The sequence below is a fragment of the Drosophila persimilis genome, unplaced genomic scaffold (genome assembly GCF_003286085.1).
Source record: "Drosophila persimilis strain 14011-0111.01,24,50 unplaced genomic scaffold, DperRS2 tig00000000-arrow-pilon, whole genome shotgun sequence".
Lineage (NCBI taxonomy): Eukaryota > Metazoa > Arthropoda > Insecta > Diptera > Drosophilidae > Drosophila > Drosophila persimilis.
Genome location: NW_020825288.1, coordinates 7,821,869 through 7,847,223, shown reverse-complemented (window position 1 = coordinate 7,847,223; position 25,355 = coordinate 7,821,869). Strand labels below are relative to the sequence as shown.

At 41.2% G+C, this 25,355-nt stretch overlaps 1 protein-coding gene across 5 annotated transcripts in view; it reads left to right on the top strand.

The window, feature by feature from the left end:
* Nucleotides 1-25,355, top strand: part of LOC6587836 (flocculation protein FLO11) — a 55,695-nt gene that overhangs the window by 12,863 nt on the left and 17,477 nt on the right. For all 5 annotated transcript variants that reach the window (XM_026991125.1, XM_026991116.1, XM_026991108.1 and 2 more), the window contains exons 2-3: nt 24,727-25,065; nt 25,129-25,328. In XM_026991125.1, the coding sequence (XP_026846926.1) occupies nt 24,845-25,065; nt 25,129-25,328 (421 nt within the window). In that variant the 5' untranslated portion in view covers nt 24,727-24,844. The remainder of the gene's footprint in view (nt 1-24,726; nt 25,066-25,128; nt 25,329-25,355) is intronic.

Below are 25,355 nucleotides of genomic sequence, written 5' to 3'. Positions count from 1 at the left end.
TGCACTCTGTTTGCCGTTTCCTGCGTTTCGTTGCGCCAAAAATATGAAAATTGCTTGCTGTTTTGTGTGGTCTCTGCCTCCCCGCCCCCACCCGCTCCCCCCGCCCCAACCCCAAACAAACACAAACATACGCCCATACCCCCCCAATCCCTGCCCCCCCTGCTGCAGGGGGGTAACCCCATCGATTCAGCTTCTAGCTTCTGGCATGGCATGGCGCACATTCAGTCGTTGTTTTTATTATTATTATGGCTGTTGAAATAGTTTTATGATATTGTCTTTTCGCTTTGATTTGACGCAGAATTCTGGGGGAGGGGGGGGCAGGGGAAAGAGTTTTTTTGCTTATAAGACAGATCCAATCTGGCCTTCGTTTGGTAATTAACATATTTTCATTTGGAAATATTTGGCCATTTATTTAGATACCCCAAATCCTGCTTCTGCCGACTTTCGCTCTTCTGGAGGTCCCCCCCCCCCTGAAAAGAGTGCGAGAGGCGCTTTGTTTGTGGGGCGTAACTATTGTTCTGGTGCGCTGAAAAATTCAGGCCACCAATGGATGAATTCTGATTGCCGAAACGGTTGAAAAGAGTCCACCCCCCAGGAAAGCGGCGGGGGGGGGGGGGGGGGGGAGTGACATGACATTGACATGCAATATTTGCCCGCTTTGTCATTTCGAATTGATAGATCGAAAGATTTCAAAATTGGATGGTTTTTCCGCGAGGATTTACTGGTAGTTTGCGGACAAACAGAAACCGATTTTTGTTATTTCGCGCGTGAAGTGGCAATTTACTAGCGAATAAATTTCACAATACATATAATTTTTACCCCTATATCTGTGGGGGGTTCTGTGCAATATTTAGCTTTATATTCTGATGACACAAAGCTAAAAGCTTAAAAATACTTTATATTTAACTAAAACTGACTCAGGAAATCTATGAAAAATTACTAAAAAGAGAGTTACAATACAATTAGTGGGGGGTTTAAATTTGTATATTACTTTTCCTTTTAATTTTTTTATTTTTTTTAGTTTTATTTAAAAAAAAAATGTTTTTTTCAGTTACCAATCTACCGTGTAAAACAAGAATTAGGTGTATATTACTTTTGTGCTTCTAAATGAGAACATTCGTTTTTATATTCATTCATTTCGTTTTAATACAAAACTTGTATCCTGTGGGTCTCTGCATTCTCAGTCGCACAAAAGTGATTTATAGCCCTGTTTCCCTCGGGCATATTCGTCAACTGATGCGAATGACGCTGATTCGCAGTACGAATTTCCCATAGGTAAAATGACACTTCTGTTTCGAATGAGCGAGGGTGGAATGTAACAACCCAAAAGGAATCAAGTGGTGCTATACTTGAAGTTTAACCTTTACTTTTACTCTAAGCGCTTAAGAAATCAGAAATTTGTGTGCACGCACGAAGAACAATCGATACCTACCTGTCGGGTATCTGTAAATGCGTTCAATTTATTGTAAATGTCAGGTCATTAACTCAAATCAATATTATTTTGTCTATTGGTGAGTTTCAACTGAAACTTTCCTGCGAGGCGGGAGTCATGCACCCAGGACACCAGGGTGCCACGTTTCATGGGCCTTAATGAGCATCGCATCCCGCATGAATGTACTTTGAAAAGCCAGCCTGAAAATGGTACCTTACAATTTGTAACCCCCATAAAAGAGCAACATATTCCCATTCATAATCCGCGCAGTAACGGAATTAAGGGAAAATTAACTTGATTCATGGAAAAAACACACAAACCCTTTCAGCATAAACGGTAACAGCATGTGTGTATCTTAAAAAAATGTATCTGAATACACGTATCTGTGTAACTGTGTGTAATATTAATTATAATTTACTGGACCAATGCCCACAGATGTTTGTTTTTCGCCGGACCACGCCCCACTTTCGGGCGGCAGTCAATTAATACTCGTACTCAAATTTATGCAAAAAGGCTTCGGTTAAGTGCATTAATAACTTTATCCAATAAGGCAACGATCAATGTAACCACATCCATAACTCCGTAACCACTGGCCCGGCCAGATCCAGAGCCATTAACCGAGAGGCGGATTTTGCGGTTTGAAGTGCATTTTATATGGTAGATAATGGGAGGCCACTCTCTCGCTCTCTCTCTCTCTCACTTTCACAGAGTAGCTTAGCAGATGGATGTAAATATAATAGTGGTTCCGGGTATTATCGTGTGGAACCAACAATTCAGTTGCATTTTATATGGTAGATAATGGGAGACCTATTTTTAGGGCCACTCTCTCTCTCTCCCTTTCACAGCGTTGCTTAGCAGATGGATGTAAATACTATAGTGGTTCCGGGTATTATTGGAAGACCTATTTTTTAGGCCAGACTGTTTCCAGCACTCTCTATCTCTCTCTCTCTCTCGCTCACTTTCACAGCGTAGCTTAGCAGCAATTCACTTGCTCAATATGTAACTTGTATCTTTGAAGTTCATTTACAAAATGCATCTAAAAGTATTTGTAAATAAATAATTCAATCCCTTAATCGATTTACACACCCGCCTATCGACTGAGAGCAGACCAAAGGTCAACGAATAAATAATGAATCATTATTAAATTGCCTAAAGTTATGTCTTTATAAAATTAAACACATTGCAAAAGCAAACACACAGAAATAAAACGCTTTCAGCAAACAGAGAAGCGGAAGCGTGTTTCATTTCACGGCCCATTGTTTGTCGTCCAATTTCGCAAATACAATTGCAATGAATTTTAAATTAAAATAAACACAACACAACTTTCTTTCGGACCCACGCGTGCGTGGCAAATTAAATTGGGGAATAGCTTTTGGGCCATGAAAGTCTTTGGCTGATGGTATTGCTAGATCGGAGCATATGGCAGATATAATTGGAACAACCATCCAAAGTCCACAAAGAGTACGAATATGTTAGGCCAGTGTTGTTAAAGGGTTTATTTGGGCTGTACAAATGTGCCATAAGTGAACGGATAAGCGTGAACGTTGGCTGTAAAACAATGTTCCATAAGTGAACAGATACGTGTAAACGTTGGCTGTATAAATATGCCATAAGTGAACGGATACACGTGGATGTTGGCTGTGAAACCCCAGAGGATTGGTTTTTAGGCTACCTTTTAATCAGCTCCAATCAGATATATTTTAATGTGTATCCCACAGATTTATTTCCCCGTTAAGCTCTTCCCGAAACAGATTTTTGGCCATTTCGATTTTCTGTGGCAAATGATTATACAAAGAGAAATACGTACGTAAAGGATTTAACTAAATATTATTCCACCAATTGTTTGTGACTTTTCCCCCCGACCATCCCCCCCGTCCAGCTGTCTGTCTGTGGCACTTTAAGCTGCGAACAACTCTGTTTGGCTGCTGCTGTTCTACTCTCGTATAAATTCATTAGGAATACTGAAAACGAGAGCAAAAACTGTCCAAATGAAAACGAACAACCGACAAATGGTGGGATTTGGTTTTGCTGTGGTTCTCTCTCTCTCTCTGTGTGTGTGTCTGTGTGGTCGAACGGTGTGTTGCAAGGGTAGCGGCTGGGAGGCTGTGGCAGGTGGGGGAGGGGGAGGGGGCCGCCCACACGCACTGCACTCGCCTGCGTGGGAGAATGCACTGCACTGCCAGTCATTTGTCTAATTTATTTTTGCAAATCTTTCTGTTGTTTTTCTTTGCTTCATTTTCGCTTTTCGGTTTTTATTTTAGTTTTGATTTCTTGTGAATTTAATTATTTCCCATTTGTTTGCCGGCTTGTAATGCAAATGATTTAAACAGGAAATGAGTCGATGTGTGGGGAATGCTTGAAAATATATACAAAGAAAATGAATGAAAATGTGCTGAAAGGGGTGTAAAGAATAAAAGAGGATTTGGGACACAAAATCAATAAATATTCGGTATATTTATTTGGTAGGTACTCCCCGATGAAATATTATCAGGGATTAAAGCCGGTTGAACAGATTTTTTTTTGCCTAACGCATTCCCTCTCTCCCAGAGAAGCTTAGCAGTGAGTTTCATGTTACCATAATTATTTTTCTATATTACAAAATTCAAAATTGTCTATAAAATGCGTATGAAATATACAAAATATAGCGCTGTGCAATATTGGGATATTTTTTGTGTGTGTTTCTAAGATTTTGTGGAAGAACGTTCATCATGAATTATTAATTAATTTAGTTTATAATTTAATTTAAATTTTTTAATTAATTATCTTTCTTATAGAATATAAAAGATTTTATATATAAATAAAAACTATAAAATATACTAAAAAAAAATCTGAATATAAACAAAATAAATATAAAAAAAACTAAAAACAAAAAAAAATATTAAAAAAAACTTTATAATAGTTTTTCAGATCAAATTCATTAAAATAATATGTCAATTGGTTAAATTAGTTAACTTTCAGTTGCTTTAGATTTATAATATCGTGACAGGATTAAATGGAAATTTTTGTTTATTTAATTTTTCGTTTTTGGGCGAAAGTGAGTAACATTTCGACAGGCTTACATTCAAAGGATTTAATCGGCAGCCCTTGAGTGTTTCTATCAATGATTAAATGCAATTTTCCATCACAGATCACAGAGGGGATAGTTCTTACGAAGCATTTAATCCTCTTACTATTAAAACAATATTCCAAAAATATTTCTCATTTATTTCACAGTTACGAAAGTAACAATTTCATGAAAATAAATCAAATATGAAACTTACGAGTATTTCAGAGCAAAGATACTTTGGGATTAAGTAGAAAATTCTCTCTTTCTCTCTCTCTTAGGGGATTAGCTAAAGATGGCTGTCGTTTCCATGAAAAATAGCTGTGCACATAACATATTTTTCCGAGCACATGTATTATCCACTCCTCCCCTCTCCTCCCTTGTATTCATCGCATGCCTCTAGCAGACCAAAGTTTCAACATTTCTGAGAATGTTTTCCATTTTATTTTATTATTTTTTTTTGCTTTACATGTACAATGTGTATGTTTTTTAAAAAGGCACAAAAACTAAACTAAATGGCAACAACAGTTGCGAAACAGTTCCCCCCCCTCCTGCCACTTCTCTGTGCCCCTGTCCGTGGCACGAATCCTTCCCTGAGAGAGGGAGAGCGAGAGAGAGAGAGCTCTTGAGGCAAAATAAAAGTTGAAAATGCATTTTAATTACATGCGTCTCAGTGGCATGTGCCACGCCTTGCTCTTCCCCCCAGTCTGGTCTTTAAGAGTGCACAAAAAAATAAGCAATTAAATTAATTTCTCGGTTTGTTTCGGCCCAGGCCCAGGCCCAGGCGTCACCGTCATCGTCATCGTCAGCCTCAATGCGTCGCCCCACTGTGTGGTGGACAGCGGTCAGCGGTAAAAAACAGACGACAAAAAACCGAAAGCAAAGTGTGCCAGCAATTTCGCTGAAACGAAAAAGAAAAAGAGCAACAAGAATGTCGGCGACCTTCGCGGAAGCAGGCGGAATGGGGAGGTGGTGGGGGCCCGGGGCGTGCCTCCTGCTGGGTGGCTTGGGATGGGGATAAGCAGACAGACAGTTTGTCATTTTTGCGTGCATTTATTTTAAATGTCGAAATTAATGAACAGCCCCGAAAGCCCACAACAGCACTCTCCCTCCCTCTCTGTCTCTGTCCCTGTCTCTTTTCACCAGCATCGTTTGTATCTGTATCTGAGTATCCGAGTGTGCACTGTGTGTATCTATGTGCGTGCCAATAAGCATGCAAATTGCTCCACTAATTGGCTAAAAAGCAATTGGTGAAAAATGCATTTTCTTATTTTCACTCTTCGCGACAGCTTCTCGCGGAATTAATGACGGAATTTTATGCAACGATGCAGGCAAAATTCTCTTTCTAGTTCCAAAAACTTTTCCAATTAACAAGAGTTCTCTCTCGCTCCCCCTCTTGCCCCAGTTCGGGGGTAAACTCTCCTTCTGGATAGTTCGGGGGTATAAGTAAAATATTGATATTTATTGCATCGTAAAAAGTAAACCAATATTTCGCTCCATGACTCTATAAAACTTTATAAAAAACAGCAGCAGCAGCCGCGAAAAAGTCAACTTTTTCCAATGATTTTTTACTCAGATACCCTGGGCTCTTCGTGGGGGGGTCGAAGGGTATATTGTAGATAGTAATGTGTGAAAGACCTTTAAAGAATAGAGATTGAATATCCTAAGTATCTTATTTATGCAGTAAAATAACTGACTTTATCTGATAAATTTATATATTTCTGAAATCTAAAAAAATATATAAAAAATATGTGTAGTACGACATCAAAAAACTTTGTATATTCACATCTAAGCTACTCTGTGAGAGAGGGAGAGAGAATGTGATTGGCAAAGAAGAATCTGTTCAACAGGCTTTAATCCGTGATGATATTTTATGGGGGTTTTCCTTCCAAAGTTCTGCCAATAAGCATACCAAATAGTTCCTAATTGTGATTGATTTTTTGTCTTTTAAAACTCAAAGGATTTTTACATCTTTTCAACGGCCCTTCGCCCATTTTCTCCTATAAGATATTAAATAAAATTCTATGGTACCCCTTTTTTTGGTTCGACTTCTAAATAAAGATAAAAATGTACTCAAATAATCTCTTTAAATATGTAGGTGGAACCAGAAATGTACTACAATACAAATTCTTGTTTTCAATGAACACTTCTTTGGGAGTTTTGTACAACATTCATATACGCGGATGCTGTACATCCGATGATCAAGTTTGAATTGAAATTTTCTGTACAGCAAACAAAAAGGAAAACAAAAATTCACTCTGATTTTAAGAAATAGAACACTATCCCTTTCAAAAATAATTTAAATCTACTAATTGTATCCTATAATATAGGAATTATATTGCTGTACTCAGCTAAAACCCAAAAAACCTTCGTAAAAATCCACAAAATTTAAATATTTTCCAAAGCTGCCCAACACTGTTTATCATTTCTTTCGAATTGCTTAGCACTATTTATCTTTTCTCTCGAATTTCTCACAGCAAATGGTCTGTGACCGTTCGCTTATGGGAACTTAATGGGTTTCAATTCACTTCACACAGAATCCCGCCAAGTATCGGGTACTCCTTTGTCGCAATAACTGCTATAAAATTTAACAAAAGGGTTTGTTGTATGATTTGGTTATATTTTATTTGCAGAGCAAACTTTTTATTAATGCTTGTCGCTCTGTGGCGCCCCATGCGTCTAGGAAGTGATTTTATTTTGTTGCCCGGCTGTTCTTTTCGCCTTCGAAATAAACACAAATGTATTTCATTGCAGGGCATTTTGTTGTTGTGGCTCTTTTGGTGCATTTTATTGCGCCATGGTTGCCTCTAAATCAAATGCTTTTTACACTAACTTCAAAAAACTTGCCAAAAAAGCGTAGCCCTGAATAAAATGCCATCATAAATACAAGCGGCAACAAAGAGGAGATGGCCAGGAAGTGGAATTACACATAATACCGAAACAGTTCGTTTCAATGCTGTAAATACTTCAAAGCATTTTATCGTATATACAAATCTGCAAGAGGATGCAGTGTTTATTGGATATTCCAATTGTATATTTTAGTGTATTGACAATATAATTCAACAAATCTTGCTGAACCAGTGAGTCGTCTAATAATAAAAAATTTACAAAATATTTGCTGTTTTATAAGAAAATTTAACTAAATTTATGTAGCGAAATTCAAGGATGAAAAAGGCACAGAAAATATAAGCAATTCTTGCAAATTTGCTACCTTAAAAGGGTGGTAAGATATGCACACATGACGGGTTCTATAAACATTTTTCAGTTTTTCTACTATAAGCCTCATCCATTATTGTTTTTTCCTTACGCTGAGCCATGTTTAAACCTAGTTCCTTCGGTTTATTCACGGTAAAACTCCCAGCTGACTTCAAAACTTGGTAAAGCCCTTTTCCTGTGTCAAATATTCTCTTTGGGCAGACATTTTCCTGTCAGTCGCACTCAGCAACCCCAAAGACGACATTGAAAGACAACTGTTATCGCCTCGCTCTTATGAAGCTCTCTGAGCGACTCTTTCAATACGAGAGAGTACAGCTATAGTACAGAATAGGAACATTACAAGAGTAACGGATAAAATACTAACGGCCAAAAGAGTAACGGCCAAAGGAGTAACGGCCAAAAGAGTAACGGCCAAAGGTGTAACGACCAAAAGAGTAACGGAAACAAGGTTGAAAAAATAAGTATACGCAGCCAGAAGGAGATCATACACCAAGAGAAATCCTGTAGTCAATTATGAATTATGTTTTTAGAGACTTTCATCAGCTATTCATCTGCCAATCCACTAAAGTCTTTGGAGGCACAATTTTCATAAAGGCAAACATAGGATCTTCTGAAGAGATCTCACCCTTTGGAGGGGCGTTCTCCCAAAAATTGGGAAATGAGAGCCACCAAAGAGCTTGACCTCATAAAAAGTCAAAAGTACAGAGAAGTTTTTCTGCATAAACCTACTGATAGGTAGAAATGGTCTATATAAATAGGGTAAAACTTCAGTTAGGCCTTGTACCTAACCTAAAATAATGTGAACTATGGTCTTGAAGAAGCCAAAATATTGTTTAACTTGTGATCGAGGAAATTCCAATTAAAACATAGACTATATTCTCGACCAAGAAATGTATCTAAAGCACTTCCTTTTTCTTATCGATCCCCGAAAAAGTGTAAATTTACCAACTCCTGTATGGCTTTATCCCTGTCGCAATCTGTGTCACATTCTGGAGTGTACAATGCAGGAAATAACAAGAGGAAAACCAACACAGAAAATCCTTCACCAAACATATTACGTATACGACCGGTATACGACAGTGCACTGTGGCTGTGCCTGTGGCAGTGCCTGTGCTTGTGCTGGTGCTGGTGCTGGTGCTTTAGTGCTTCTGTGGAATTGTTCTTGGCCAGGAGGCCTCTTGTCTTGGTCGAAAGGAGTACAAAATGTTGCTGATTAAGTGGTTGCCGCAAGCAATTTGCGTCAAGTGAAGCGCGTGACTTTCAACATGTGTCACACAGTACTACACCGTGCTACAGTGGGGAGACCGGCCGCAAAAACTGAGGCAAACAGAGCACAAAAACGAAACGAAACGAAAACAAAGCCACAGCCACAGCCAGAGCAACGTGCGACAATTACAACCGTAAATTATGCCACAAGCCACAAGCAACAATAACAGCAGTCGACCACAACGCCACAACGAATGCCACGCCACGCCCAGCGTCGTCACGCCCACCTTTATCGTGGACCAGCGCGACGGCGGTTGCCACAAAAGAAAACCAGCCCAAAACGCAGCAAAAATGGAGCACCGCACAACGGCAACAGCAACGACAACAACGAACGGCATTGGCCAACGTCAACGACAACTCAATTAAGTAAATGAGGGAAAACCGAGATGTCGTTGCTGTTGCTGTTGCTGTTGATGTGGCTCTTGGCAGAGAGTGCTTTAGTTGTGTAATTAAGTGAGCAAATCACAAAATAATTATGCTCTCCAGGGCAGAAACTTGTCGCCCAGTCAGCGCCCAACAGATCCACTCAATCACACGACCAATCACTCAATCACACTCAATGAACGAACCCCCTGAAAGGGAGTCTTTGCTGTCGCTGAGCAAAACAGGATATCCTGATATTCACGCCTCTGATGCTGTCATTGTGCGAGTAAATTGCCAGTCATTTAATTATGTCCCATTTTCGCAGGGCCAGGACAGGACCGGCCCAGGCCCAGGCCCGGGCCCGAGCCCTTGCTCTGACAATTAGCCTCGAGGGCAAGACTAGTGCTCCGCTCCACTTCAATTTCATGCAAAGTCAATTACGCAGAGCGTGTAAATTGCCTCACATGACACAGGGGCACACACACACACACACGTGACACGAAAAATGTCCAAAAACGGACATGAAATATGTCCGAAAGAGTGATGATAGAAAGAATGCTTTAAAAGCGGACAACAAAACGGTCTATCCCAGTCGAAACGTTGGGAGCACACGTATAGCGACACTATCATACCCAGTACTTGGGGGTCTATAGATGGAGTTTTATGATTTCATGAAATATTTCCGCTTAAATAAAAGTATAAGACTGCCCATTACTGACCTTTCTTCCCACCAACGAAGTAACATTCGGCCTTTGTATCTCCCTCACTCCGCCAGGTGGCGTTATACCCTGTGGCTTCGTCTAATCAATGTTTCACGGTCACCCCTACGCCTACGCCCTCAAAACCTCCCCACGAGTATGTACCTGGCATACTCTGTAAATAAGTAAACTAATTAAAATAAAGAAAAACGTAAAAAAAAAACAAACACACACAGACATGGCAGGTGCGTGAAGGCCATTATTTGCCGTTAAATTGTGTACGGGAGGCACCCATCCATCCTCTGGCCATCGTCTGCCCATTCACATGCAAGCAAATTTGCCACGTGCAACGGAATGAATGAAGGCGTCAGATGAAATGGAAGCAGAAACAACAAAAAAGGAATGTATGACGAGGCAGGTTTTGACTGCGGAATATTGGATACCCTCATGGGGGATTAACGTTGGTTTTCATGACGATTCATCGTAGAAGGAGTTTAATCTGTGATATTTATAGTAATGTCATTCGATTTGGTTAATATTTGGATGTGGAACACTTAAGAAACTATGATTTTTGAGAGTCCTGTTCTACTCGTAGAATATGGCAAAAGATTCATTGCTATGCCTTCTAGATCAAAGAAGAATATCGTAATTTGGAGCAGCAGTGTGCAGGCTTTTTGAAGTTGGGAAAGCTCTATAGGCAGGGCTCGAAACGAGCATTAATGTCTCTAGTCATGCACATGACATGTATTTTTTTTTGGTTTTTAATTCTAGAGCATTCTCTTTTGCACTTTTCTGTTGCGCTTCTGGCTGTCGTCGCTTGTCGAAGAATAAATCTCTGAGCAAGGCAGTTCCCATCGCTGATTTAGAGGGATCAAGTCCTTAACACGAACAGATTTGTACTAGATCTGTTTGAATAGGAAAGCAGATTGTGTAGTTGCAATTTCGATCTTTTGTGCTTTACAAACCAATCATCAATCCAATCGAACCCCTTGGCTGGAAGAGAGGGTGTGCAGTGTGCACACTGTACAGTGTACACTGTGCACTCCATTCGTATTCGGATTCGTATTCCCAAAAGAGCAAAAGAGCTGTTGGCATAGTGGGTGGCCAAAATGGATGGTAGGTGTGCCCCTGCTGTTGGGGAAAAGTTTTCAACTTCCATTTGAGCTGAGCTTTTAATAACCTCCTCTTGCCCTCCTCTACTCCTCCCCCGCCTCATCCTCCTCTACTCCTCCCCCGCCTCCTCCTCCTCTGTCCCAGTCATGATACATTTATGGTAAACTATTTTAAGTATGCGTGCGCTGTCGACTCGAGCGAAAGTTGGCGATTCATGAGCATACCTTCCATACAGCGACTGCGACTGCGACTGTGCCCATGCATGGACGTGCGGGGCAACACTCTCGGTTACACGGACCCCGTCCCAGTCGCAGTCTTTTAGGCATTATTGAACCAACACAGAGTAAAAAGTTGAGCAGTCGGCAAAAATGGCATTTCCGGTTGGCGGCGAAAACAAAATTCCAGCAATGTCGCGTCGCAGCCCACGAAAGGCAGGCACACACGCACATGTCTGGCCCTTCAACCTTACCCTCATGCCACCCCTTGCAACCTCCCACCTTCCATCCTCCCTCCCACACTTTGATTTTTGCAGTACTTGCTGTTGTTGTTGTTGTTCTGGCGACGCTTTTGGCATGCAACTTTTGCACTTTCCTTTTTTTTTTTTTTTTGTTTTATTTTTTGTTTTTTTTGAGTGACTTTTCGTCGTTGTTGCAGCGCCAAGTGCATTCATGAGGCGAAAACGAGGCAAAGGCGAGGTCTTAACTAGGTCGATCATTTGTTGCCGAACACCTACGCACACACACACATTCGTATTGCGTGAGTATCTGTGGGTATCTGTGGGTATCTGTGTGTCTGTGTGAAGAAGGAATGGCGTGCGGAAATTATATAAGCTCACTTTGTGCCACTATTAAGGTTTGACTTACTGCCTGTCCTGCCCTGTCCTGCCCTGTCCTGTGCTCTCCTGGCTGTGGCTCCTAGTCCCGGCCTTCCAATTACATTACCCCGGCTTGCCTGGCTCGGAGGCAGGCTCCATTTCTTTGCCGCTTCCCCAACGGATGGGATACATGACGGAAATGGCCGCTCTTTCGCACAAATATTTGCCCAGCCATCGACTAAAAGGTGATAAACTCTCCCATAATGCAATATTTAATGTTTGAACAGGCATTTAAAGGGTTATCTAATGCAGTTATGCTGCTTTTTGCTGATTTTCCAGCAGCAGCAACATCATCATTTCTGGGCGGACGGCTGCTGTTTACTCAACGTTGATAAGCTGGGAAATATTTTGCATGCTTTCACCCGTATGCGAATGCCAGTTCCAGTAACCAGTCTCCCAAGTCTCCCAAGTCTCCCCGTGAGGGCCCCAGTGACAGGGGTCTGCCATTGTGCTGGGGTCTTGTAGTAGATGGATAGACCTATGGAGGAGCCACACGAACAGACATAGTTTTCGCACTGTCCTACCGTCTGCTACGGCCGTGTGGCAGTGTGGCCGTGTGGCAGTGTGGCAGTGTGTTTACATGCTTTTGACTCTGTTGATTAATGCTGTTGGCCACCCAGCTGTACATTGAGTAATACTCTCGTACCAAGGCAACCTGCCTGACTGCCTGCCCTGCTTGATGGATAGACAAGAACTCTGAGCTCCCCCGACCCTCTCCACACCCATACAGGGAATGGAAAGGGAAAACAATGTTACACTCGACTCAAAGTGTGTCGGGTGGCCAGGGGGCAGGGGGCAGGGGGCATGGCTTGGGTACTTTCAACATTGACTGACTAAATATTCGAAGTGGAAAGAACACACTATCGATGGCAGCAGCATTGAATGTTTATGCACTTCGTTTTAGTAACATAGTTGGGCATATGGAAGAGCAGAGATTTCTGTGGAAGTTGAGATCGTACAGAATGTAGAAACTATGGAGACAGGTCTTAATATTTATACTAAGATCTATGGATTTTTAAGCATAAAGACGAAAACCCTCTTAGGTTTCAAGCCCTAAAAGCCCTTCGAAATATTTGGTTCCAAACGGGTTGCCTCTAGACTAGGCTTTAGGTTTGCCTTGAAGACAATGACAATGGTTGAATGGTCTCTCAGAAAAGCATTCTTTTACAAGACAGGAGGCAGTGAACCTGGGACTAGGGTCGGGTTGTACCTGGGACAAGGTTTATCAATAGATTAAAGCATTGATCCTTGCTTTCGATATGTCAAGGAAAACCCACCGAAGTGCGTCACGATCATAGTTATTAACGGATCTCCGAACTCTATATTTTTTAAACCTAAAAGTTAAAAAATTGTGTTAAAAATGTTTCTTTCTTTGAATTATTCCCTTAGATAACTTTCTGTAAGTAGAGGAATAAATCAGCTACCGTAAATATTAAAGTGTTATAATATAAAAACTTCAGTCTAACAATTATTCAATTAAATTTTATTTTTGATCTTAAAAATCGTTTAAAATAAGAACAGCTCTTATTTGTTAGCAAACAACAATATGTATTATTAAAAGGAAACATAACCTGCTCCGTTAATAAAAAAAATGCTCTTATTTGCTTGTATGCTCTTAAAATTAAATATATATATTTATATATTTTTTTTAATAATTTAATATTATTTCATTTTGTATTTACAAAATCAGAAATAATTATTTTTTTTTAAATAATATACTTTGTAAAAATTCTGAAAATTTTTTTTTTTAATTTAAATCTTTTTTTTATGAAATTTGGGCCTTTTTTGATATCGCTAAATATGATTAAAATATGAATTTTGGTGTATCTCCTTCCCATTGATTTATGTAGTTAAAATTTTCATTAATAATTCTTATGTGCGGTTCCTGGAATAAATGCATATATTCTTAAGATTTTAATTGCCTTGATTTATAAATGAAGAAGGCAGTCTTAATGAGTTGTAGTCGAACTCTCTTTGTGTGCCTTGTTATGGCTAATATTCCTGGATATTCTAGGTTCGAATATGCTACCCAATTTCACACTCTTTTGTTGGGGGATGACCTTTGCACATGTGCTCCATATAATATTGTGTACGATGGAAAATAAGGAAATTATGTCTAAATAAATCAATGGATCGTTTGCCTCCCACAGCCCCTCGGCAGCTGTTTACATAGGGGCTATATATACAGGCAGAGGCACACGCACACGCATACATCTGGCTTATGGACACCCCAAATCGCAGAAGTATCTAGATACATGTGTACATATGTGTATGCAGTGATCGTGATTGCGATCGTTTCGGTCTGCCTGCCAGAGCCAGAGCCCCATCCGTGGCACGCGCCTAGCTACGAGACACGTGAGCAATCGCCAGAGAGAGAGAGAGCAGGGGTCCCCAGAGCAGAGAGAGAGGGAGAGCAGGGGTCCCCAGAGCAGAGAGAGAGGGAGAGCAGGGGTCCCCAGAGCAGAGAGAGAGAGAGAGAGCCCCAGAGCAGAGGGCGGCCCCAGAAGTCAGAGATAGAGAGAGAGAGAGAGAGAGAGAGATCAGTGCGATCGTGAGATTGGGCAGAGAATAGTGCATTTATTTTTAGGATAACAATGGGCCCCCGAAAAGAGTACCGGCAAGGCACAGCGGCGATAGTCAGCGCTTTCCTCCTATACGAATTTTCCTCGGAAAAAGTCGAGGAAAATTTTTCAGCGCCGTGTCAGTCGAGCGCATAGAGCAACGCGAGCAAGGCATCACATCTCGTCTCAAAGCCAGTGCGCGAATTATCTTATAGTACCTATATACACAGAGGAGATACATATATATATATAGGAGTATATACCTATCACACACACACATATATATATAGAATATATGTGCACGGATATATGCCCATGGTATAAAGATATATCTATATGTATACAGAAGAGATTCTTTGACCAAAAGTCAAATGTGAAATGTGAAAATTTGTGTGCGTGTGTGAGGTGCTGGTCGTGAAAATTGCAGCACACAAAAACGGCAATAAATGTGAGAAAAAAAAAAATAAAGGAAAACCAGAGACAGATACGGAGATACCAAATACTATCTGCTCTGATCTGATCTCTGTGTGTGCGTGTGTGTGTGTGTGTGTGTGTGTATCTATAATACCATCGTTATCCCGAAAACGAAACGAAAAACGAAAGAAATCTATAGAGAAGACGACGAATGTGGATGGTTGGTGTTGCTGCTGCTGCGTTCTTCTAGAGATACGTTTCGGTGTTGCCGCTTCCTCGTTCCATACCATACCATATCCCCATCCCCCATCCCCATCCCCATCACCCTCCCTCGATCCCCATACTCGTCGCATGCTCTTTGGTGTTTTTTTGGGGTATGTTTTTGTATCTACTGATGCTCAGATGCTCAAATGCTGAGATGCTTTTATTTTTCTCTGGTCTTTTGCTCAAATAAAAATTCCTCTTGCGTGTTAGCTAAAAGTTATTTTTAAAAATTTCTTTTAATTTTGTTTTTCTTCATTTACGCGGAGATGCGAGATTTTTAAATACGACTACGAGGCAGGAATGTTCGTCTCTCTCTCTCTCTCTCTCTCTCTTAGAAATTTCCGCATCTCTGGGAAATTTGGAAAATTGCAAAATACCTTTTCATTGCCTGTCAGATACAATCATGGAGGTATCTCCAGCAAATATCTGCCTTTATTGGCTTTAAATTCAGGAATAATCCAACTGCTAATTTCATTTTATAAACATGTAAAAACATGTGCATTTATTCATCTTCCACAATGTGCTAAAAAGGTCATTCAAATCATCAGTTTAAAGTGCGTTCGGGTCGTCCTGCTCTGCTCTGCTGTCAAAGGAACTTTCAATTTGTGTCCCATCGGATGCCACGCCCCCGCCCCCCCTTTAATAATCCATCAGGGCACATGTATTCGACACTTGGCTCATAATTAAGAGTGGCCTGTAAGTAAACTTGCCTCTGCCCCTGCCTCTGCCTCTGCCTCTCTTCGTCTCGTTCGTTGAGTGCACAAAACGTTGTACGGCAAATGGCAATTAGGCAAGGCATTTATATCACAGCAGTCCGTCCGTATGCAATATCCGTGAAGGGGACTGCCAGACAGACAGACAGACAGACACAGCAGTCAGTCAGTCAACAAGAAGCCGCCGGTGGCAATGGCAACAATGTCACAACACTCAAGTGTCAAACAAAAGGCGACGACGGCAATGGCGAAAGCTCTATAGCCGGCCAGCAAGGAACCCAAGGAAAACCGGTGCCAGAGCAAACAGAAATATCCAAATTTACACAATTTGCCGATGATAGACCATAACCAGAGCCAGAACGCACCCAAAGAGACGAGAGTATGCCTTGCAATTGTGGTTGCATTTTGGCAAAAAGAACACCACACTTTTCCATGATAAAGGCAGAAGGAACAAGGAAGAGTGTTGTCCGCAGCAGCAAAAAAGTAGCTTAACAATTGGGTGAAAGCCTTTAAGACATGGCCTATGAAAGGAAACAAATGAGAGGCAGAAAGTGGCGGCACACGGGCCGCGACACTGTAATACACGATACACGATACACGATAAATGTAATCTTATGATTACCTCTATTCTGTTCCCATCGAATATAAAATATTCCAGCTATCGATGGGAAACATTACCCAATTTGAGATACATTTCTTTCAGTACCTCTTAGAGCCTTTGAAATCTAGGCGTTAACCAAGACAGACAGACAGACACTGTACCTTTTTGAGGAACAATCCTCAAGTTCTAAAATACTTGTAATTACAAGAAATAAGTACAGCTAATGTACAAGAAAGTAAAGCCAAAGGTGATAGTTTGAAAGCCTTAAAATTGCAGTTTACAACTTACTTTTTTCCACTGTTACAATAAGGAAATGCGTAGCCTTGGGATAAATCTAAACTGCAGCTTATTGCCGATTCTTCAAACAAAATAATCAAGTTATCCGTAATGATAAAACTATTAAATTATTTATTGCACACGGCATGGACAGCCGCTACTTGCATCGTTTTGCGTTGCATTAAGTTTTAATTTAAAATTAATACGCTTTACTGATTGGCAGCTGTTTAATCCCACGCACTAGACGCCTCATAATTGATGATGTATTATTTCGCAATTGAACTGAAATTGTGTAGAAAATCGGAGAACTGCAAGGCCTCACATTTGCCCAAGGCTTACTTCTAGTCGGTTAAATACAAACCCCCCGCAAGAAATGAAAGACCTTTTGAAAGTTATGGAAAGCAAAGTGGGAAATCGAGTACTTTCTTACGCGAGTATTTTTAGGAAGAAGTCTAGAACTAGTCTAGAAAGGGAACACAATAAAAGATAGAGTTGAATTATGTGAAGAAAAAGAGGAAATGAAACTTTTGTACGACAAATTGAAGACCATCTTTCGTCTAAAAATTTTTTACAAATAATGCAATAAAGTCACGTTTTTCAAAATTAGCCAATCTTATAGAAAAATTATTAACTTATCGGATAATATCGGATTTTTTTTGAATATCGCGCTGGAAAAGCTCTTAAATTAGCCAACAGCTAAGTCCGGCACAGTTTTGGGTATATATTTGGATATATTTAGTTAAAATTTTTGACGATTTTTGAACCATTTTCATGTCTCTGGGTTTGGGGATAGATGTATTCTCTTCTTAAGGTGTGATTGTTTATATCTGACTAAAAGACAAACCCCTAACTAATAGAGCTTTGAAACTACATAGCTTGCTCTACTCTACTCTACTCTACTCTACTCTACTTTCTCTTTCTCACAGAGTAGCTTAGCAAAATTATTATTTGAAGAAAAAGAGCGAGTAAAAACTGGAAATAAATACATCTCTATTTAGTGATGATTTCTGCAATAATAAAACCCATTCATGACTATTTTTAATCATATTTTAGGACATGTGCTTCAACACATAGCTAGATATTATATTAAAACCCTCTTGTCGCGTTTATCTAATATACCATTCCCTTACTAACAGACCCCTGAAACTCCATGTAGGGAAAATGTATCTCTTTTGCCATTTGAAAACTTTGAAACGTATGCGTTTCTAATTTGCAGACGTGTTGTGTTTTATCCGCGAGATAGTTTCGGCGCTAAACTCATAATATGATTGCCGCAGATGCTTTTCGTCTGATCCGAAGCCTTTGATAGCCATTTCCCCCGTGTGCGCGAGTGTAAATGAAAACTTTTGGCCCGTGGCTGTTTTTCCACCGGCATAAAGGGCGAGGCGTTAAATTTGCGTTTCCCCCAACACACACACACACACGCACACACGCACACATAGAGGCACACACACGGACGTTGTTGTTCTGTTTTGTTGTCGGTTGGAAAATTCAACGCTAGAAAAACTTTTTCCAGCATATGCCGAGGCAGCGACAGCGACAGCGAAGGAGGCCGTTCATTGCACGGCGGTTCCTTTCTCTGCTGCTTTACTTTCTCTCTCTCTCTCTCTATGTGTTTGTGTGTGCGGTGGTGCCCCAACTTTTGTGCAAGCCAAGGAAATGCTTGACATGTCTTGTTCCTTTCGCCGGCTTGTTTATTTTATTTAATATTTTCCTTTTTTTTTTTTTTTTCTTTTTTTGGACGTACTTGCTTTTTTGTGCTTAGCCACAGGCGCATTAACAGAACGAAACACACACAAAAACAGAATGCTAAATCTCGTTGTGTCGTTTTCCGACTGTAAGATATCCTGTAAATATAAATAACTATAATTCAAAAATACTTTAAATAATAATTATAAAAAATAAATAAGATGTGTAACGAGGAAGCACAAAAGAGAGCATGAGCTCTTGCTAGCAGAAAAGCGAGAGGCCGAAGAGAGCCGCGATGGTTATGGCTCTCTCTAGACAGGCATGGAATTCGTAGAGCGAAATGCTACCCGAAAAGCCACACCTTGATGGAATTATCCAAGGTGGTCCGCTTACTCCCTTTCGGGTCTTATTTTACACTCCGCACTACTTAGAGTTAGCGCTCTGACGACATGTTTGATGCTAGAGAGACACAGAAGAATAAAATAAGACCCCAAAACAGACCGCGTTGCGGGAGCTGACCAACTTGTACACTTTCATCATGAGCCACACTAGAAATTCAGATTTATATTATTGAAATGTCTTTGGTTTCTTAGCGTGAAATATTCATTTAATTATTTAGCAATTATCTGCTAAGTATGGACTAAAAATATTAAAGCAAATGGCACTATGGGAGAGGAGCAAACAAAACAGTATTTAGAAAATTTGACGATAGAATATTTTGGTAAATATTCCAAGCAATTATCGGGATATTAAGGGATATTTCCAGGGATAGAAATAACAAAAGATAATATGATTATGACATATGACAGGACTCTTAAAGTCAGAAAGGTAAACGGAAAGGCTTCCCTTTTGAGGGAACAGAAAGAAATTAATCTCCACATTTCGGAGCAGAAATGGGACGTTTCAAAGCTCAAAATATAGTCAAAATTCTTGGGGATCAATAAACTATATTCTAGTCATAAAAATCTTTGTCAGCTGGAACCACTCGAACGGTTTTAATGGATCGGAAACGCTTCCTTTTCTGCCGTTTGCAAACACAACACGAAAAGAGTACCCCGGAATTAGGGAAAAAAGAAAACAAATGCTGGTCTGTGGGTTTTTCTTTTTCTTTGGCAGCATTTTAATTATTTGTTGTTTGATCGTTTCTATTTATTTTTTCCGCTTGCCTTCCGTTTTGGCTTGCGAAACCTTTTGAACTTTGAACTTGTACAGCTCTAGGACACAGCGCCTCCTTTCCGTTTTTGGTCTCGCATTTTGATAAATTGCATAAATATTTTCATAGAAAGAGGGGCAAGAAAACAATAAATTGTCTGATTTCTTTTTTTTAACGCAATTAATGCTGATGTTGATTTGGGTTGGCTTTTGGTCTGTCTTTGTCTCTGGATGGGAGTCTGGGATTGTGTTTCCCGTACATTGAACGCAGATGGGCGCCAAAGATGACTTCTCTGACTTATTGACACTTGAAATTGCTCGTCGTTTGGCTTTAATTGCCACAGGAGACAGCCAAATACACAGATACATATATGCTTATATATATTTATGTATATTTTTGCTTATTATTTATTCGACAAGTAGACGGCTGAAATTCCTTCTCTTATGCATTATATTTTCGGCTTTGCTTGAATTATTCAATTTGAACAGATAGAAATTGTTTTGACACTGAATTTATATTTATTCTAATATAATAAATTATTGTAATTGCTGTGATATATGAAGTGGTCAAGAGACTAAATAGAATTATGTATATATTTCGGTATGATTTGATGATATTTCAAGGTATTTTGCATGCTAGGAGGTTTGCTTGTAAAATACATGATTTATGGGGTAAATAAATAGCATGGGGCGCCCCTTGTTATATATTTCCCTTTGTAAAGGCATTCGATTTAGTATTTGGTTTCACTGGGTTGTTTTCCAACCCGAAAATCCCACCCAGAACATTCCGAAACGCTCCCGAAAAATATTTCTGTTCGTCTTAAGGTCCATTCGCTTATGGTAAATTTGTAGAGCGAACCAAAGTCATTCGAGAGGAAGATAGGGATTCAAATTAAAGCCAAGCAACAATCAGCGACCCAACAGATGCTCCGAAGGTGCCTTCCCCCCAGGAGCTTCCGCCAATCAATGTCGCAGCTGCCTAGAAACACGTCCAAAGTTCTTGGACTTTGACAAGTAAGGATGTTGATATCCTGCCGTAGGCTCTATATAGAAATTTATGAAGAAGGCTGGCAGTTTCCTCAATACTGGAAGACAAATTTCTCAGGCGTTAATTAGAACAATTCAAGTTCAATTATACCATGAAACGAAAGATAATATAATCCTTAATTTCTATGGAAAGTGTTCATTAATCATGCTCAATGCTGAGACCCTTTCCTGAGGCTTTTCCTTCTCGCAACTGTCATTAAATGTATTTAATTGAAGACCAAACAGAAAATATTAATACATCAACAAAGGGGAAAATCATTGAATTTCGCAAACAATTACATTCAAATTGGATTACTCGCATTTGAATATCAATTTTGTATGCGGTATTCCCTTAAAATACAAATAATTTAACATTTTGCATGGGAATTCCTGCCCTTTCTGTTCACATTCGACCTCCATGGGAGTCGCCACGAAACAAAAACACACACAATCAAGTGACAGTCCTCCAACCGCCTTCTCTATCGACAGCTGTGGGGCACGATTCAAGCTGAAATTCAATTATGGCATTGAATTGATTCCATTTTCGATGAACAGCAGATTCATCCGTCAGTTTTATGGCCATTGATTAATTCATGCCATTATTCTCGATTATATGGCACATTTATCGCCTGGATTGATGTCTGCTGTTCACTGGGCCATAGGCTGGACACAAATTTAATCGTATATAAAATATATGTACCAAAAATCATACGTATTCCAGAGAAAGACAGAGAGACAGAGGAGAGATCTTGTCAGAAATATTTCTTGGCCAAAATGTCGCGCTCGACTTGACCCAGAAAAACATTTTCATTTGCATATTTACATTGCCTATCTGGCTGGAATTTATTGTTGCTATTCCTTATCCCAACTTAAGGAAAAAAAAATGAGCTAAAAACATATAAAAATAAGCAAGACCGAGCGTTGAGATACCCTCACCAATCGAGAGAATTTAAATAGATACAAAATTTGAAGAAAATTTAAAGCTAGAAGCTTTCTCGCCTCTCCCTCTCACAGAGTGGCTGAGTAGCTGGCCTTTGGCTCTTTCCATTGCCAACAGGCCTTCAAAACGTTGATACCCTCCTCTCCCCGCCCCGTGTAGGGTATAGGTAAGAAAATATTTTCCCTTTACGTAAACGACAACGATGCAAGAAAATTCCAAACTGACGGAAAAGCAAGCGCAGATATTTCAACAACTTTTGCTCGAGACTCGAGAGGCACAAGACGATGGGCAAGGGGCAGCTGCTGCTTCTGCTTCTGGTGTTTATCTGCCGCCGTGCCTCGTGCCTCGTGCCACATAGCTAGTTGTTCCCCTAGCTGCTGCTCAATGACATGTGCTGTCTGAGTGCCAAAAAAGAAAAGATAGAGAAGAGAAAGGGAAGAAGGAAAGCAAGGCTGGACGCCGCACAATGTTATTGTATCTTGCAGATGCGAATTGAACGGGCATCGGCAGTGCCGGTCGTCGGGTTCAGCGCACTTTAAAGACTGTTCGTTGCCCTGATTTTGATTTTGGATGTGGATTTGGCTATCCCCCAGTCCCGAGATATACGGGTCTATCTATCTTTGTATCTATACATCAAGCAAAGAGGGGGTATCTATCTTTGTATCTATATATCAAGCAAAGAGGGGGAATAATTGCGTGTAAAGATTCACTTATTTATGTGTGTGCGACAGCGGTGGAAGCAGCACGCGTGCTGCATTCGTTTGTGTAATCGTATCTTAAAGATACAATTGCAGTCCCAGCATTGTTATTGTTGTGGTGGCGGCGACGACTCGTGGCAAGCACTGCACATGGCTCTCGCCAGGTTCCTCTTCGTGTGGCAGAGCAGGGGAGCGGCGGTTCGGTTTGGTTCTGTTGTGGTTACACTTTAATTTACTATCCATCAAGTGCACATTTATAATTGGAACAGTGCCAGTGCCAGTGGCTGAGGCTGAGGCAGTGGCAACGTGAGGGAGACTTTGACTCTCGCCTCGAGTGGCTTTCAACTATCTCTTGTGTTGTGTGTCTGCATCTGTATCTGTATCTGTTGGGGTCTTCATGCCTTTTAGAGTCCTTCCTCTATTCCCTATTCCCTTTTCCTATTCCTATTCCTGGCTTCTAGGTCATAACTGTCAGAGACAAAACGCGCTTAAGCCATGGCTCTGGGGAGTGCTAGGGATGCGGATGCGGATGCTCTGCTCATCCACAAGGCTGATAGATTAGTCCTCTAATAGTGTCGCATTCTGGATTCAGACAATACAATGGAAAGGCGAAAGGAAGGATGGATGGGAGGGAGCCCAGCACAAGTGACCACTTTAAGCCCCAGACACTCGGGGGACCCTTCAACCGGGGGACCGTGGAGCCGGCCGTGACGTTCCAAATTGCATAAACGTCCCCCCCTCCACACATATACATATACATATATATTCCTCGGTTCGGAATAAACCTGCGAATAGTTAGTGCTCGTTCACTCCCAGAAAGCTGTCAAAAATCGTTGATAAATATCACCCAATGAATATTTCGAATAGCTTGCTGTCCTCCGAAGGGGGGACACTTCTGTCGCCGCTGACAGCTTTTGGCATCTCATCAAGAGTGTGGAACCCTGAGAGATCTGTTCGATTATATTCGGAATACAATATTTGCATAACTGAAACATTCCTAATGGGCCCCAAAGCAAACAACGCAATTACTGCAACATTTTAGCCTACGACTACGAGTACGAGATTATGTAGAACCTTTAACCTTCACATAGGTGGGGTGGATACAGGCGGAGACGGTCTTGGACAGAAGCTGTAGGCAAGAGCTGGGTTTTACAATGGGGGTATTTAGTTTTTGTAACAGCCAGAAGTATATATTATTCTTTCTCTCTCTCATTCTATCGCTAGATCTACCTCACGGAGTAGCTTAGCAGTAAAGGGAGCGTTGGGAAGCAATCAATTTCCCGTGACTGACTCCCCGCTCTCCTTTGCTCTCTCACAGAGTAGCTTAGCATTCTCCCTCTCTATCCCTCACACTGAGTAGCTTAGCAGTAAAGGACGGAATTTCAGGTGTAAAGAAACCAATTTCCGGGCGACCGACTCCCCTGCCTCACCCCTTCTTTCTCTCTCTCTCTCCCTCTCTTACACGGAATAACTTGGCATTCTATCTCTCTATCTCTCTCTTACGGAGTGGCGTACCTATCTCTATCTCTCACGGAGTGGTTTCCAAGTGTATAGAAAACCATTTCCTGTGACTGACTCCCCTGCTTCACGGTTCTCTCTCTCTTTCTATTTCTTTCTCACGGAGTTGCTTAACATTCCCTCCCTATATCTATTTCTTTCTCTCACGGAGTAGCTTAGCAGTAAAGGGCGAGTTTTCAAGTGTGACTCCCCTGCCTCACGCAATCTCTTTCTCTCTCTTTATTCCCTAGATCTATCCTAGGGAGATTTGTTCATGAAAAATAGTACTGCTTCTGCTAAGCTACTCTGTTAGAGAGTGCGAGAGGCAGGAGAGACACACGTGTGCCTCGATTCGAACGATTATGTCCCCGTAAACGAGTATTGCCTGTTGCCTGTACTTACTCCCCCAAGAAAAACAACTAGGAAAATAGAAATAAAATCAAACTATCTGGCAAACAGCAGGCCATCCGTCCATACTCATGTTTTCCCACGACTCTCCGTCACAAAAACCGTTCGAACAGCCCCGGATACGGATCGCCTTGCTTGGGCATAATTAAAATCTAGGTCGAGTGCAGATTTTTCGGCAGCTCCTCCTCTTCTTTTTTGGCGGCACCGAGGGTAAAAGCGCAACCACACAACCAGAGAGCCCGAGAGCCCGAGAGCCGGAGAACCGGATAGCCGGATAGCCGGAGTGGCAGCAAGAGAAATAGCTGCATTCGCCCCATCGTGTGTGTGCGTCGCGCTTCGTGGATAATTAATTGATTGGCCATTTGATTGAACGTTTGATGGATGAGTGCCGTGTGACTGTGTAGACCCCGCCGTGTGCCCCCGGAGTCCCACGAGTTGACATTTGTGCTAACGGGATACCCTGCCCTCTCTCTCTCTTTCAGTAATTTGCATCGGCTGTTAGTGGAGCAGCCTCGACAGAAGACCCAGCCCCAGTCCTAGCCCCCAGTTGCAGTTCCAGCTCCAGTTTCTGCCACACACACACACACACACACAACAGTCATGGTGATAAGCAAACCCGAAACGAAATCAGCGGCGTCCAATGGAGCGGCAACCGGATCTGTTGCGGCAGCGGCTGCGACTGCCGCCGAAATGGATGTCGGGGGCAATAGTCTGGCACATCCCTCGGGAATACCACAGGATCAAATAGACAATATCATGAGCGGCATTGGCAACACGGGCAATGTCCGCATGAACAATCACCGCAAGAAGCTGCGACAAAGGTGAGTTCTCTCCACTCCTCCACGACTAGAATTGGTATTAATGATCCATTGATTCCCTTACAGATTTGATATTATTAAGAAACTAGGTCAAGGCACCTATGGCAAGGTGCAGTTAGGTATTAATAAGGAAACCGGCCAGGAGGTGGCCATCAAAACCATCAAGAAATGCAAAATCGAGGCAGAGGCCGATCTGGTGCGCATCAGGCGCGAAGTGCAGATCATGAGTTCGGTGCATCATCCCAACATTATACACATCTATGAAGGTATTACCCAACTATAACCCACCAAAG